Source organism: Phyllobates terribilis, unplaced genomic scaffold, assembly GCF_046119375.1.
Source record: "Phyllobates terribilis strain yellow unplaced genomic scaffold, ASM4611937v1 Scaffold_2__4_contigs__length_985480577, whole genome shotgun sequence".
Lineage (NCBI taxonomy): Eukaryota > Metazoa > Chordata > Amphibia > Anura > Dendrobatidae > Phyllobates > Phyllobates terribilis.
In genome coordinates, this window is record NW_027362762.1 from 793,608,479 (window position 1) to 793,624,054 (window position 15,576).

At 39.8% G+C, this 15,576-nt stretch overlaps 1 protein-coding gene across 3 annotated transcripts in view; it reads left to right on the forward strand.

Annotated features, from left to right (window-relative positions):
- Positions 1 to 15,576, forward strand: part of PCYT1B (phosphate cytidylyltransferase 1B, choline) — a 117,433-nt gene that overhangs the window by 81,577 nt on the left and 20,280 nt on the right. For all 3 annotated transcript variants that reach the window (XM_073667410.1, XM_073667408.1, XM_073667409.1), the window contains exons 3-4: positions 2,960 to 3,076; positions 3,931 to 4,082. In XM_073667410.1, the coding sequence (XP_073523511.1) occupies positions 2,960 to 3,076; positions 3,931 to 4,082 (269 nt within the window). The remainder of the gene's footprint in view (positions 1 to 2,959; positions 3,077 to 3,930; positions 4,083 to 15,576) is intronic.

The window sequence follows — 15,576 nt, forward strand, 5'->3', positions numbered from 1 at the left end:
ACATCACAATCTTACACCTTAGTCCGACCACCGGTGCACCAGGTGCCTGCTGAATATTGACGAGTCTAATTGCAATCCCTTGTCTTTGAGGGCTCTGCCAACTTTTCCACTTAATCTGTATGACCTTTGATCTTTGGATAAGTAGCAGGGATCCAGTTGACTTTTGGCTGCGACTAACAGGGTTTAGTCTCTAGTACATTGTGAGTGGACCATGAGGTCAACTCTGTACTTTCACTGGTTCTGCTTTGACTCCATGACCCTTCATCACTTGTCTGCTCCTGTCACATCACAGTACTCACCAGTTCCTCTTTCGATCATACACAATAATGGTCTACGAATCTCTTCCACTGGGAACTGAAAAGTGGATTGTGCACACAAAAAATGCAGGATGTGTATGGGCGGTGTCCAAGTAAAGATTAGACAGAAAAAGGTAGTTTCAATGCATTTGGCATCACCCATACACATCCTGCCTTTTTGGTGTGCACTATTCACTATAGAAAAAGGTAGTTTCATTGAATTTTAATATGCAAATTGCCTCTTCAGAGAAAAAGAGGACTTGAACTTTATAGCGCCACCTATTGGAAGCAGCAATCCTACAAGTCACAATCAACCCTTTAACGAGTCGTGCAATATGACTTAGGATAAAAACCAAATCAGAATCTCAGTTTGCAGACATGGTGTTTCGCATCTAGCCAAATTAGTTCTCATACTTTGCACTGATGAGGGCCAACAGCCTGAAACTCTGTGTCTGCAAATTGAGATTCTGATTTGGTTTTTATCCTAAGTCATATTGCACGACTCGTTAAAGGGTTGATTGTGACTTGTAGGATTGCTGCTTCCAATAGGTGGCGCTAGAGAGTTCAAGTCCTCTTTTTCTCTGAAGAGGCAATTTGCATATTAAATTTCCCAGAGGAGCATTGCAAGGCGAATAACCTTCCTTACCTTGAAATGCCAGAGCTGGTATGTCACTCTCTACAAGGAGAAACGTTACCCCTTAGACCTCATTGAATTTTAAAAAAGAAACACGTTTCAGAACAAGTCTGGTTCCTTCTTCAGGTTGCCTAAAGAAAGAACAAGTCTGTTTCTGAAATGCTTTCATTTTTTATGCTATAACACTACATTTTTCTACCCAATTTTTACTCTGTTTGGTGGCGTCCATACACAAACTGCCTTTCTTGGGGGCACTGTCTGCTCATTATTTCCATTGGGAGCTGATCCCTTTCAGCATGCAGGTGGAGCAACAACTGTGGTCAATCTTGTGTCCACTCAGAGGTGTAACTGCAGTTGCACAACCACGGTGGGTGGAGTGAGATATACGTACATCCCATTGTTTATGATTTCACTGTTGTTTCTTGTGTTTTCTTCCATTGCGAAACATCTCTCTAACTTTTACACCAATGATATAATAACTAGAGTTGGTGAATCGATTCACAAAACCCCGTCCTGTTGCCAGGTTAGTAATCTGTGACCGTCGGCATCTGCAGCCTTTCTTTTTGATTAGCTGGCCTGCCGCGATGTCATGTGTGCATCATACCACAGTGATAACATCACGCAAGACCAGCTAATCAATAGAAGAGTCAGGGATACTATTAGGTACAAGGAGGTTCTCAGGGTTCCCATCCAATTATTTGACAAAAACCTCAGCACTGATGGAGATAAAGAAGATGATATTTCAATGGTAGGCTACTCACCTATACCCTAACCTACATATACTCAGCGATTCCTGACCCAGATGTCCTTGATGAAGACCACTTGTTGGTCAAAACGTTGGATATTATCTGTCTGTTTCTTGGTGCCAGATCTAAATAAAATTTGAAATATTATCTAAGCCACAGACTCACTATGCTTATCTCCTCAGTGCTGAGGTTTTCATCAAATATATTACAGGATCATTATCCTTTCCTCAAGCAGGACCACCTGCACAGCAATACTGCCAGCTTCTCCCTACGTGAGGTTTGACATCCAGCAACGCCTGACGTGGCCACTGGACTGGGTCCTGCAAATTAATTTGTAGCCATTCTAGATATTGCACATCAGTTATGATGAGTCTTAGGGAATTTTAGTAGTGACTCATACAGGCTTCCAACCTGCAGGATCAGATCCTTTGTGGCTCAACCAAAGTGGCAGGTCGATGCTCTGCGTGTGGTTTTTAAATCATGCTCCAGGAGGTTTATGAAAATAGAGATTATAATAAAATCAGACATTTTATTACAACTTGGTTAAAGATTTGTCAAACATAACATGGCCTAAACACAGAGGTGTAAATTGCTCTTAGGCCTGATTGAAAATCTATAACAAGCCCCAACTCCCTCTATCCGCTCACCTAATATTTGCTATTGATAATACTTGTTTAGTCTTATATGGCAGATCGACTTTTGGGTCCCTCCTGATACCAAGTCCCTGGTAAAACTGCTACCCCTGCTCCACCACATCAGTTACAAAAAACAAGTCAGACCCAATCTAAGTCGGGATCATCATCAAATTGAGGATATGTAATCAGAGTTAAAAATATCTGTTCTTAATGTCACCCTGTAGCTTAACAGAACTTGCAGAGTTTTGCCGAAATCTGATGGAGATGCATCTATATAAAGCAAAGGTCATAATAATACCAGCAAAATGCCCTCCTACTAAATAAAGACTAGGGGTGAATAGTTGTATATTCAATGTCACTATGTATGGATTTGTCAATTTATCAGTCACTTTGTATAATACACCTACTACCAAAATGTTCCCAGTCCTACATGTTACATATATTCCAGGTAGCTCAGCTGGAACTCTGAATGCAAAATGAATTTTATTGTCTTGAATAGAAAAGATGAGAATTAGAGAAGAGCTTTCTGTTAGTAATAGTCTTATGTGTGCTTTCTGTATAAATTTGCAACAAGGACGCAGACACTCAAAAAAGAAAGTCACACAGTTCCTGAGAGACATGGTGACGTCTTTTCTTTTTCTTTTCCAGTTGACCGACCTGTCAGGGTGTATGCAGATGGAATATTTGATCTTTTCCACTCGGGCCATGCGAGAGCTCTTATGCAAGCCAAGAACCTGTTCCCAAACAGCTACCTGCTGGTTGGAGGTAAATGAAGGATTGACAAAAATATTGTCAATGTAGATTAAAATGGATTTTGTTTTTTTTAGTCTGTTTTTTTTTCTATATACCATTCACCTATCTTAAAGGCTATGGACAACTTTGACATTGAAAAAAAATATTTCTAAATATGTTAGTGGTTACTATTAGTTGATAAAATTGCACTAAGTTTTAGTCTGCTGTCTTCCTTACTTACTTCACTTTTAGACACCCTGATATGATCTAAGTATCAGATTGTTCTCTTGTGGGAGTGACTCTCCCTGCAATACATGCTGGATGTAAGCTCTGTGTGTATCCAGGGTGCTGCTCTCTCCACTTGCTTTCATGTATCCGCATAACTCCACTGTATTATTCTCTCTGTGTGCTTTACTCCTTGCCCATAGCCTGAGCCCTGTGAGATACTTTCTCCCCTCTCCACTGCAGCTTTGTGTACAACCCTCTCCCACTCATTACACTAAGGGAAGTGAGGGAGGAGCAGAGAGCCATCATAAGCAGGAGGTCTGACAGATTTGTAACATTTCTGCAAGTTCACCGAGTTTAATAAACAACTTACAGACAATCATTGTAATTAAGACGATTTAAAAAGCTGCCTAACTTTGCATTTATGAAACAAATAAACAATAAAAAACAATTATGTGTAAAGGTGTACATGGCCTCTAAAATACCCAAAGTAGTCTACCGGCTATTTAACCAGTTGTAGACAGCCATGTTTCAGTATATCAGCCCAAGCAAACATTGTCATCTGTATTAGTACTTAATTATTTTATTGTATAATGTCTGTATTTCATTGCCATATTAAGTAGAAATGACTGCAGGAACAGGTTTCTAATGGTGTTTGTCAGTTTGCAGTGATGAGCTAACTCACAAGTACAAAGGTTTCACAGTAATGAATGAGAATGAACGCTACGAGGCTCTGCGCCATTGTAGGTATGTGGATGAGGTGATCACTGATGCCCCATGGACGCTCACTCCAGAATTTTTAGAGAAACATAAGGTAATAATGAACCGCAAAATCTTTATTAATGATTACAGTAAAATCCCGTTCAGCCTGAATCAGACACTGGCTCTGTTATTGCAGATGTATGTACTTTACACTGAAACACTGCAGCATTTCAGAAATTACCATATACATTGAAAAGCGAGCCAGGAACTATGCGCCTGAAATGACTAGTCTGAGGCCAGTCCGGCGGCTTCTCCCAACACTGTTCCCCCAGACTAACATGTTTCTCCCTATGTGTGTGTAATTTACATAGTTACATAGGATTATTACTATTATTATTTATTATTATAGTGCCATTTATTTCATGGTGCTTTACATGTGAGGAAGGGTATACATAGCGAAAAATAATTACAATAATCTTGAACAAAACGTGACGGCGACTGGTACAGGAGGAGAGAGGACCCTGCCCTCGAGGGCTCACAATCTACAGGGGATGGGTGAGTATACAGTAGGTGAGGGTAGAGCTGGTCGTGCAGCGGTATGGTGGAGTGATGGTTACTGCAGGTTGTAGGCTTGTCAGAAGAGGTGAGTCTTCAGGTTTCCTTTTGAAGGTTTCCACGGTAGGCGAGAGAGTTCCAGAGTAGGGGGGATGCACGGGAGAAATCTTGTATGCGATTGTGGGAGGAGGAGATAAGAGGGGAGTAGAGAAGGAGATCTTGTGAGGATCGGAGGTTGCGTGCAGGTAAGTACCGGGAGACTAGGTCAGAGATATATGGAGGTGACAGCTTGTGAATGGCTTTGTATGCCAGAGTTAGGGTTTTGAACTGAATTCTCTGGGCAATAGGGAGCCAGTGCAGGGATTGACAGAGGGGAGAGGCTGGGGAATAGCGGGGGGACAGGTGGATTAGTCGGGCAGCTGAGTTTAGGATAGATTGGAGAGGTGCGAGAGTGTTGGAAGGGAGCTGACAGAGCAGGAGATTGCAGTAGTCGAGGCGGGAGATGATGAGGGCGTGCACTAGTGTTTTTGCAGATTCATGGTTGAGGAATGTGCGGATCCGGGAGATAATTATAGGATGAAAAAAGAATCGGATCTAGGTCCATCAAATTCAACTTTCCTCCTCTGTTGGTCATGGGCAATGAGAAGGGGAGAAGCTGCTGCGGACCTGCCTCAGACTAGTCATACAAGATGCAAAGTCCCCAACTGGCATTTTAAAGTATGTACGCCCCATCGTTTCTGTGTAAAACATACACAGGGCTGCTACAAAACAGCACTATCAGGGTCCCAATTTTAGAAGCAAATTTTATGATGGAATAAGAACTGTATTTGAATCTATAACAATCTCCATTTATTGCATTTATCTATCTTATCTATTCTATCTATCTATCTATCTATCTATCTATCTGTTTCCCAGTTCATATCACAGCTTTTCTGTGGATTATATACATGTATGTATATACAGGTGTTTCTCACAAAATTAGAATATCATCAAAATGTTAATTTATTTAAGTTCTTCAATACAAAAAGTGAAACTCGTATATTATATAGAGTCATTACAAACAGAGTGATCTATTTCAAGTGTTTATTTCTGTTAATGTTGATGATTATGGCTTACAGTCAATGAAAACACAAAAGTCATTATCTCAATAAATTTGAATAATTAACAAAAAAACACATGCAAAGGCTTCCTAAGCATTTAAAAAGGTCCCTTAGTCTGTTTCAGTAGGCTCCACAATCATGGGGAAGACTGCTGACTTGACAGATGTCCAGAAGACAGTCATTGACACACTCCACAAGGAGAATAAGCCAGAAAAAGTCATTGCTAAAGAAGCTGGCTGTTCAGAGTGCTGTATCCAAGTATATTAATGGAAAGTTGAGTGGAAGGAAAAAGTGTGGTACAACAAGGTGCACAAGCAACCGGGATAACTGCAGCCTTGAAAGGATTGTTAAGAAAAGGCCATTCAAAAATTTGGGGGAGATTCACAAGGAGTGAACTGCTGTTGGAGTCATTGCTTCAAGAGCCACCACACACAGACGTATCCAGGACATGGGCTACAAGTGTCGCATTCTTTGTGTCAAGCCACTCATGACCAATAGACAACGCCAGAAGCGTCTTACCTGGGCCCAGGAGAAAAAGACCTGGACTGATGCTCAGTGGTCCAAGGTGTTGTTTTCAGATGAAAGTACATTTTGCATTTCATTTGGAAATCAAGGTCCCAGAGTCTGGAGGAAGAGTGGAGAGGCAAATAATCCAAGCTGCTTGAGGTCTTGTGTGAAGTTTCCACAATCAGTGATGGTTTGGGGAGCCATGTTATCTGCTGGTGTAGGTCCACTGTGTTTTATCAAGACCAAAGTCAGCGCAGCCGTCTATCAGGAAATTTTAGAGCACTTCATGCTTCCCTCTGCCGACAAGCTTTTTGGAGATGGAAATTTCATTCTCCAGCAGGACTTGGCACCTGTCCACCCTGCCAAAAGTGCCAATACCTGGTTTGCAAACAACAGTATTATTATTATTATTTATTATTATAGCGCCATTTATTCCATGGCGCTTTACATGTGAAAAGGGGTATAATACAAGAACAGTTACAATAATCTTGAACAGTATCACTGTGCTTGATTGGCCAGCAACTCGCCTGACAAGAGGAAGATGAAAGATACCAGACCCAACAATGCAGACCAAAACACCTCAGAAGTGCCACAGGCTGATCGCCTCCATGCCACGCCGCATTGATGCATTAATTGATGCCAAAGGAGCCCCGACCAAGTATTGAGTGCATTTAATGAACATACTTTTCAGTAGGCCAACATTTCAGATTTTAAAATAATTTTTCAAGCTGCTGTTATAAAATATTCTAATTTACTGAGATAATGACTTTTGTGTTTTCATTGGCTGTAAGCCATAATCATCAACATTAACAGAAATAAACACGTGAAATAGATCCCTCTGTTTGTAATGACTATATAATATATGAGTTTCACTTTTTGTTTTGAAGAACTGAAATAAATTAACTTTTTGATGATATTCTAATTTTGTGAGAAACAAGTGTATATATACAGGCATGGCCAAAAGTGGCCACCCTTGAAATTGTTCCAGAAAATGAAATATTATTTCTCCCATAAAATTATTGCAATTACACATGTTTTGTTATACACATATTTATTTCCTTTGTGTGTATTGGAACAACACAAAAACACAGAGACAAAAAGGCAAATTGGACATAATTTCACACAAAACCCCAAAAATAGTCTGGACAAAATTGTTGGCACCCTCAACTTAATATTAGGTTGTACACCATTTGGAATAAGTAACTGAACTCAGTTGCTTCCTATAACCATCAACAAGCTTCTTACATGTCTCAACTGGAATTTTGGACCACTCTTCTTTTGCCAACTGCTCCAGTTGTCTCATATTTTAAGACGCCTTCTCCCAACAGCAATTTTAACAACTCTCCACAGATGTTCAATGGGATTTAGATCTGGATTCATTGCTGGCCACTTCAGAACTCTCCAGCGCTTTGTTTCCATCCACTTCTGGGTGCTTCTTGAAGTACAGTGAAGGAAATAATTATTTGATCCCTCGCTGTTTTTGTAAGTTTGCCCACTGACAAAGCCATGAACAGTCTATAATTTTAAGGGTAGGTTAATTTTAACATTGAGAGATAGAATATCCCCAAAAAATCAAGAAAATCAGATTGTATAAATTAGATAAATTTATTTGCATTTTGCAGTGAGAAATAAGTGTTTGATCCCCCTACAAACCATTATGAGTTCTGGCTCTTACCGACCAGTTAGACACTCTTAATCAACTCATTACCTGCATTAAAGACAGCTGTCTTACATAGTCACCTGTATAAAAGACTCCTGTATACAGACTCAATTAATCAGTCATACTCTAACCTCTACAACATGGGCAAGACCAAAGAGCTTTCTAAGAATGTCAGGGACAAGATCATAGACCTGCACAAAGCTGGAATGCGCTACAAAACCATAAGTAAGACGCTGGGTGAGAAGGAGACAACTGTTAGTTCAATAGTAAGAAAATGAAAGAAATACAAAATGACTGTCAATCGACATCGATCTGGGGCACCATGCAAAATCTTACCTCGTGGGATATCCTTGATCATGAGGAAGGTGAGAGATCAGCCTAAAACTACACGGGGGGGGGGATAGGGGGGATTTGTTAATGATCTCACGGCAGCTGGGACCACAGTCACCAAGAAAACCATTGGTAACACATTACGCCTTAAAGTTTTAAAATCATGCAGTGCCCGCATTGTCAAGAAGGCACATGTACAGACCCTTCTGAAGTTTGGCAATGAACACCTGGATGATTCTGTGAGTTATTGGGAGAAGGTGCTGTGGTCAGACGAGACAAAAATTGAGCTCTTTGGCATTAATTCAACTCGCCGTGTTTGGAGAAAGAGAAATGCTGCCTATGACCCAAAGAACACCGTCCCCACTGTCAAGCATGGAGGTGAAAACATTATGTTTTGGGGGTGTTTATCTGCTAAGGGCACAGGACTACTTCACCACATCAATGGGAGAATGGATGGAGCCATGTACCGTAAAATCCTGAGTGACAACCTCCTTCCCTCCTCCAGGACATTAAAAATGGGTCATGGCTGGGTCTTCCAGCAAGACAATGACCCAAAACATACAGCCAAGGCAACAAAGGATTGCCTCAGAAAAAGCACATTAAGGTCATGGAGTGGCCTAGCCTTTCTACAGAGCTTAATCCCATAGAAAACTTAGGATGGAGGGAGTTGAAGCTCTGAGTTGCCAAGCGACAGCCTCAAAATCTTAATGATTTAGAGATGATCTGCAAAGAGGAGTGGACCAAAATTCCCCCTGACATGTGTGCAAATCTCATCATCAACTACAAAAAAAGTCTGACTGCTGTGCTTGCCAACAATGGTTTTGCCACCAAGTATTAAGTGTTGTTTGCCAGAGGAATCAAATACTTATTTCTTACTGCAAAATGCAAATAAATGTATCTAATTTATACAATGTGATTTTCTTGATTTTTTGGGGGATATTCTATCTCTCAATGTTAAAAGTAACCTACCCTTAAAATTATAGACTGTTCATGTCTTTGTCAGTGGGCAAACTTACAAAAACAGCAAGGGATCAAATAATTATTTCCTTCACTGGATGTTTGGGGTCATTGTCCTGCAGGAAGACCCATGGCCTAGGATGCAAACCCTTTCTGACACTGTGCAACCCAAAATCCTTTGGTAATCTTCAGATTTCATGATGCCTTGCACACAGTGAAGGCACCCATTGCCAGAGGCAGCAAAACAACCCCAAAACATCTTTGAAACTCCTCCATATTTGAATATAGGTACTGTATTCTTTTCTTTGTTGTGCTCATTCCATTTTTGGTAAACAGTAGAATGATGTGCTTTACTAAAAAGCTCTATTTTGGTTTCATTTGTCCACAAGAAGCTTACCCAAAAGGATTTTGGCTTACTCATATACATTTTGGTAAACTGCAGTTTAGCTTTTTTATGTCTCTGTGTCAGCAGTGAGATCCTCCTGGGTCTCCTGCCATAGCGTTTCATTGGAATTAAATACATGTTGATGGATAGTTTGCACTGACACTGATGCACCCTGAGCCTGCAGGACAGCCTGGATTTTTTTGGAACTTGATTGGGGCTGTTTATCCACCATCCGGACTATCCTGTGTTACAACTTTTCATCAATTTTTCTCTGCCGTCTAGAGAGATTAGCTACATTGCCATGGGTTGTAAACTTCTCAATTATATTGTGCACCGTGGGCAAAGGAACCTCAAGATTTCTGGAGATGGACTTCTCAAGTCCTCAGACAGTTCTCTTCTTTCTGTTCTCCTTGCTTAGTGTGGCACACACAGACACAAAGATTAAGTCAACTTTTCTCCTTTTTATCTGGCTTCAGGTGTGATTTTCATAATGCCCACAGCTGTTACTTGCCACATTTGAGTTTGAATGAGTAACTTTTGCTTGAAACAAAGTTGTTTACCCACAATTTTGGAACGGTGCCAACAATTTTGTCTAGTCCATTTTTGGGGGTTTTGTGTGAAACTAAATACCAAAAACAAAAGCGGACTAACAATAGTCCGGAGGGATGTCTACTCGATTATTAACCAGATTGGGAAACCTTATATAATATCCCTCACTATAAGGCTATAAAATTTAACTTTTATTAATTATTCCATTAAAATGCAGAAAGGATATTAAAAAGTTGTCCCTAATCTATCTCAGCTTTTTGTTTATATGATCACTTATATATTTGCTCTGATGACACCATAGGGTGTCATCATTTGTGGTAGAACAGGACAATAGTTATAATAGCACACGCCCCTCAACATTTTTTACCGCCTTAGCGGCGTCATCAGGGGATGGGACACTGGCACCGTTAAGGCAGTGAAACATGTTGGGGGGATTTGTGCTGTTATAACTATTGTACTGTTGCACCACAAATGATGACACCTTATAGTGTGATCAGAACAAATATATAAGTGTGCAAAGCAGTCATCAAAGCAAAAGTTGGCTACTTTGAAGAACCTAGAATATAAGACATATTTTCAGTTGTTTCACACTTTTTTGTTAAGTATATAATTCCACATGTGTTAATTCATAGTTTTGATGCCTTCAGTGTGAATGTACAATTTTCATAGTCAAGAAAATACATAAAAATCTTTAAATGAGAAGGTGTGTCCAAACTTTTGGACACTTTTGAGCTTCAAGAGGTAGTCACCGGAAATGGTCTTCCAACAATCTTGAAGGAGTTCCCAGAGATGGTTAGCACTTGTTGGCACTTTTTCCTCCACTCTGCGGTCCAGCTCACCCCAAACCATCTCGATTGGGTTCAGGTCTGGTGACTGTGGAGGCCATGTCATCTGGCGTAGCACCCCATCACTCTTCTTCTTGGTCAAATAGCCCTTACACAGCCTGGAGGTGTGTCCAAACTTTTGGTCTGTACTGTATATATATATATATATATTAGTCATATTTTACATTTTAAAAATTGCAAAAAGGAAAATGGACCAATGTAAAAGTTTGGACACCCTGCATAGTTAGCACCTAGTAGCATCCCCTTTTGAAAGTGTCACAGCTTGTAAACACTTTTTGTAGTCTGCCAAGAGCCTTTTCATCCATTCTTCTTTGGGAAATTCTTCCAGTTCTGTGAGATTCCTGGGTCATCTTGCATACACTGCTATTTTGAGGTCTAGCCACAGATTTTCAATGATGTTCAGATCAGGGGACTGTGAGGGCCATTGTAAAACCTTCAGCTTGCACCTTTTGAGGAAGTCTATTGTGGATGTTGATGTATGTTTAGGATCATTATCCATTTGTAGAAGCCATCCACTTTTCAACTTCAGCTTTTTACAGATGGTGTTATGTTTTCATCAAGAATTTGTTGAAATTTCATTGAATCCATTCTTCTCCCTACCTGTGAAATGTTCCCCGTGCCATTGGCTGCAACACAACCCCCATGTTTAATGTTTGACAAGATGTACTTTTCATGTAATTCTGTGCCCTTTTTTCTCCAAACATACTGTACCTTTGATCATTGTAGCCAGAGTTTTATTTTAACCTCATAGGTCCACAGGTCTTGTTTCCAAAATGCATCGGCTTGTTTAGATGTTCTTTTGCATACTTCGGACGCTGAATTTTATTGTGAGGATGCAGAAGAGGTTTTCTTCTGATGACTCTTCTATGAAGGCCACACTTGTGCAGGTGTCTCTGAACAATAGAACAATGTACCACAACTCCAGACTCTGCTAAATCTTTCTGAAGGTCTTTTTCAGTCAAGTGGAGGTTCTGATTTGGCTCTCTAGCAATCCTACGAGCAGCTCTCACTGAAATTTAGCTTGGTCTTCCAAACCTTATCATGACCTCCATTGTTCCTGTTAACTGCCATTTCTTAATTACATTTCGAACTGAGGAAAAGGCAGCTTGAAAATGCTTTGCTATCTTCTTATAGCCTTCTCCTGCTTTGTGGGCCTCCACCATTTTCATTTTCAGAGTACTAGGCAGCTGCTTAGAAGAACCCATGGTTGCTGTTTTTTGGCACAAGGTTAGAGGAGGCCGGGTTTTTATAAAGCTGGGAAATTTGCATCACCTGACCTTTCCTAGCGATGATATTGAACAAGCCATAACCCTAACAGGCTAATTAAGGTCTGAAACCTTGGTCAAAGTTATCTGAGCACACAAATCTCCAAAGCTGCCAAAACTTTTGCATCGGCCCATTTTCCTTTTCGTAATTTTTAAAATGTAAAATGTGACAATATACTTTTTTTGGCAAAAATACAAAGGAAATATGTCATCTTTAACGTTAGGTCTTTTAGAGATCACTTCATCTTCAACTTGCTTTGCTGTTCACAACAACAGTAATTCTGACCAGGGGTACCCAAACTTTTACATGCCACTGCAATTGCACTCATTTTCTGGAAGAAATACTTCATTTTCTGGAGCAATTTCAAGGGTGTCAACACTTTCGGACATATATATGTGTGTATATATACAATTTACTGTGCATACACTATATAAACACATATGCATGTTTTTTTATCTCAATATCTGACATCTGACATGAAATCAGAATAAACCTTTCCCGCTTTAGGTCACTTAGGATTACCATCATTTTTAATATTTTCCAAATGCCAGAATAATGAGAGAGAGAATGGTTTAAGGCATTTTTATTACTTACTGCAAAGTCAAAAGTTTACATACACTAAGATTACTATGCCTTTAAACAATTCTGGACTGCCCATATGATGATATCATGTGTTTGGAAGCTTCTGATAGTTTTTTTGGACACATCTGAGTTAATTAGAGACACACCTGTGGATGTATTTTAATGCACACCTGAAACACACTGCTTCTTAGTGTAGCATCATGGGAAAGTCTAAAGAAATCAGCCAAGATATCAGAAAAAGAATTGTGGACTTGCATGGTTCATCCCTGGGTACAATTTCAAGATACCTGAAGGTGCCTCGTTCATCTGTAGAAACAATTATATGCAAGTACAAACAAGATAATAATAAATTTTATTTTTATAGCGCCAACATATTCCGCAGCACTTTACAATTTTAGGGGGGACTTATACAGAATATGCATATCACATATCGAAAGGAGCGAGAGCTTACAGTCTATGAGGAAATGGGGAGGCACAAAAGGTAAAATGTACATATCTTGTATAATGCAGCCTTGATATACTAAATAGGATAGATAATAATACATGGACTGGTCGCCTGCCAGTATGTGTACAGTCCAGACCGAGGCTATTAAGTGCATGGATGGTATGAACCTGAAATTGAAGAAGATTTTAATATGGGCCAAAACTGGGACAGTTAGATAGTGTTTTGAGGCGATACGCCAGTCTAAAGAAATGGGTTTTAGGGTCCACTTGAAACTGTTGGTATTGGGAATTAATCGAACTATCCTGGGTAGTGCATTTCAAAGAACTGGCGCAGCACGCAAGAAATCTTGGAGACGAGAGTGGGAAGTTCGGATTATGGAAGATTTTAGTTTTAACCCTCCGTCACATACAATATCGATTCTAACGAGTTCACATACAATGTGACTGTCAGGCGCAGGCTAGAAAAATACCTATAATATCTAATGTTTGCAATTTCAGTGCTCTAAAAGTGATCAGTGACCTTCATAGGGATGTAATAAAAGAGACTACACATAATCAGGTGCAAAAAAAACCCCAATTACTTAACATAAAACGAATAACTCTGAAATACAAACATTTCAAAACTCCCGCCAAATAGTCCCCAGTTCGACTCTGTCCAAAAACTCTACAAAGAAAATTTATGGAAACAAACTTAATTTTAAGGTACCTTAAGTACTATTAAACACATATTCAATCAGAATTAGATCCTGAAGTTTCCCCAGAAAAATTACACTTGCAGAGCAAAGAGCAAGAATTACACATCATTTTTGCATGTGTCAGGCAGATTGCATTATGACATTTGTGACATTCATAATTAGAAAGCCTTCTGATTCCGCTTTCCGTGGTGCAGGTGGTGCATCTCCTTCTTTTGGGAGGTGGTGCAGGTGGTGAATTTTCACTATCATCTTCTGGGCGGAATCTTTTGAGCTGAACTTGAAGGCGAGAGGGGATACCGATTGTTTTCATACTTCTCCTGCGTAGCTCTCCAAGCACTAGTTCATGGGCCAATTTTTTCAGATAGAATCGTCTACGGAGTGGTTCAAGCTTGTTTTCAAGGTAAATGACTTGTGAATTTATACCACCCAAATTCAACATAGCAAAAAAATATGACCATTGGCCAGCGTTTGGTGTTTCTGCTGACGTTGAAAGTTGAGCACATCTGATCAGCTGTATCAACACCCCCTTTGGTTGCATTATAAAATGTAATTATCTCCGGGTTTTTTTGTGCCTCAGTCCCAGGATCGATGGCCTCATCATCATGAAGTGTTGATAGAAGAAGTACAATTTTTTTTGCTTGTGGTACATAGGAAACCAAAACCTTTCCATTATGGAATGCAAACATACTGCTGTACTGTTGTCTCCCTTTCACACTTACAAACTGTGTAGGCAATTCTTTTTTATTTTTTCTTACAGTTCCGACATATGAAAGCTTCTGCATTTTCAGATAATCAATCAGATCACAATTTGAAAACCAATTGTCAGCTGTTATATTGCGACCCGATCCAAATAAGGGCTCAGCCAGTCTTTTTACAACATCACTGGGTTTGTTGCTGACACAGTAAGGACCTTCTGGTTGTTTTCCTGCATAAACTTCCAGGTTGTAAGTGTAGGTCTTACTGGCATCAACAAGGGCATACATTTTTATTCCATATTTGTTAGGCTTTGAAGGAATATATTGACGAAAGGCACATCTACCACGAAAACCAGGGAGCATTTCGTCAATAGTGAGATTCTCCCCAGGTCAATAGCTTTTTTTACAGTTTTCAACAAATTTTTGGAATATATCACGAATTGGAGTAAGTCGGTCATGTGTTTTACGTTCGGTTCGGGTAGTTCTGTCGTCAAACCGAAGGCAACGAATTAGAAGCTTGAATCTGTTCATGGACATAACAAGGCCAAATTTTTCAACTCCATCCCCATCTTTACTCCAAAGTTCCTCCAAACTTTGTCTATTTGCCCTATAAGCTCCTGCAAGGTATAATAATCCAAAAAAAGCACGCAGTTCTATTTCATCTGTGGCCTTGATGGTTCTGTTGCAGATGAACTTGTCCTTTATAATGTCTATATATTGGTTAGTATATGTGACAATAGAGTCCAGAATGTCATCTGTGAATAAACTGTTCCAGCATTCAACTGCAGTTTTTGCATTACTTGCAGTTCCTATAACTGCAGGAAGGTGAGTAATAATGTTTTGAGGTTCCCTATGTTTTTTCTGGAGTGGCTTCTTGTTCCATTGTTTTTTTTTATCTTTTCCCATATAATAAGATTCTACATCTTCATCCTCATCACTGTCACCATCTTGCTCTGTTTCAGAATCCACTTCACATACTTCCACCTCATCATGAGAATCAATCTCACTTTCCTCTCATAAATCCTCATTCAGTGTG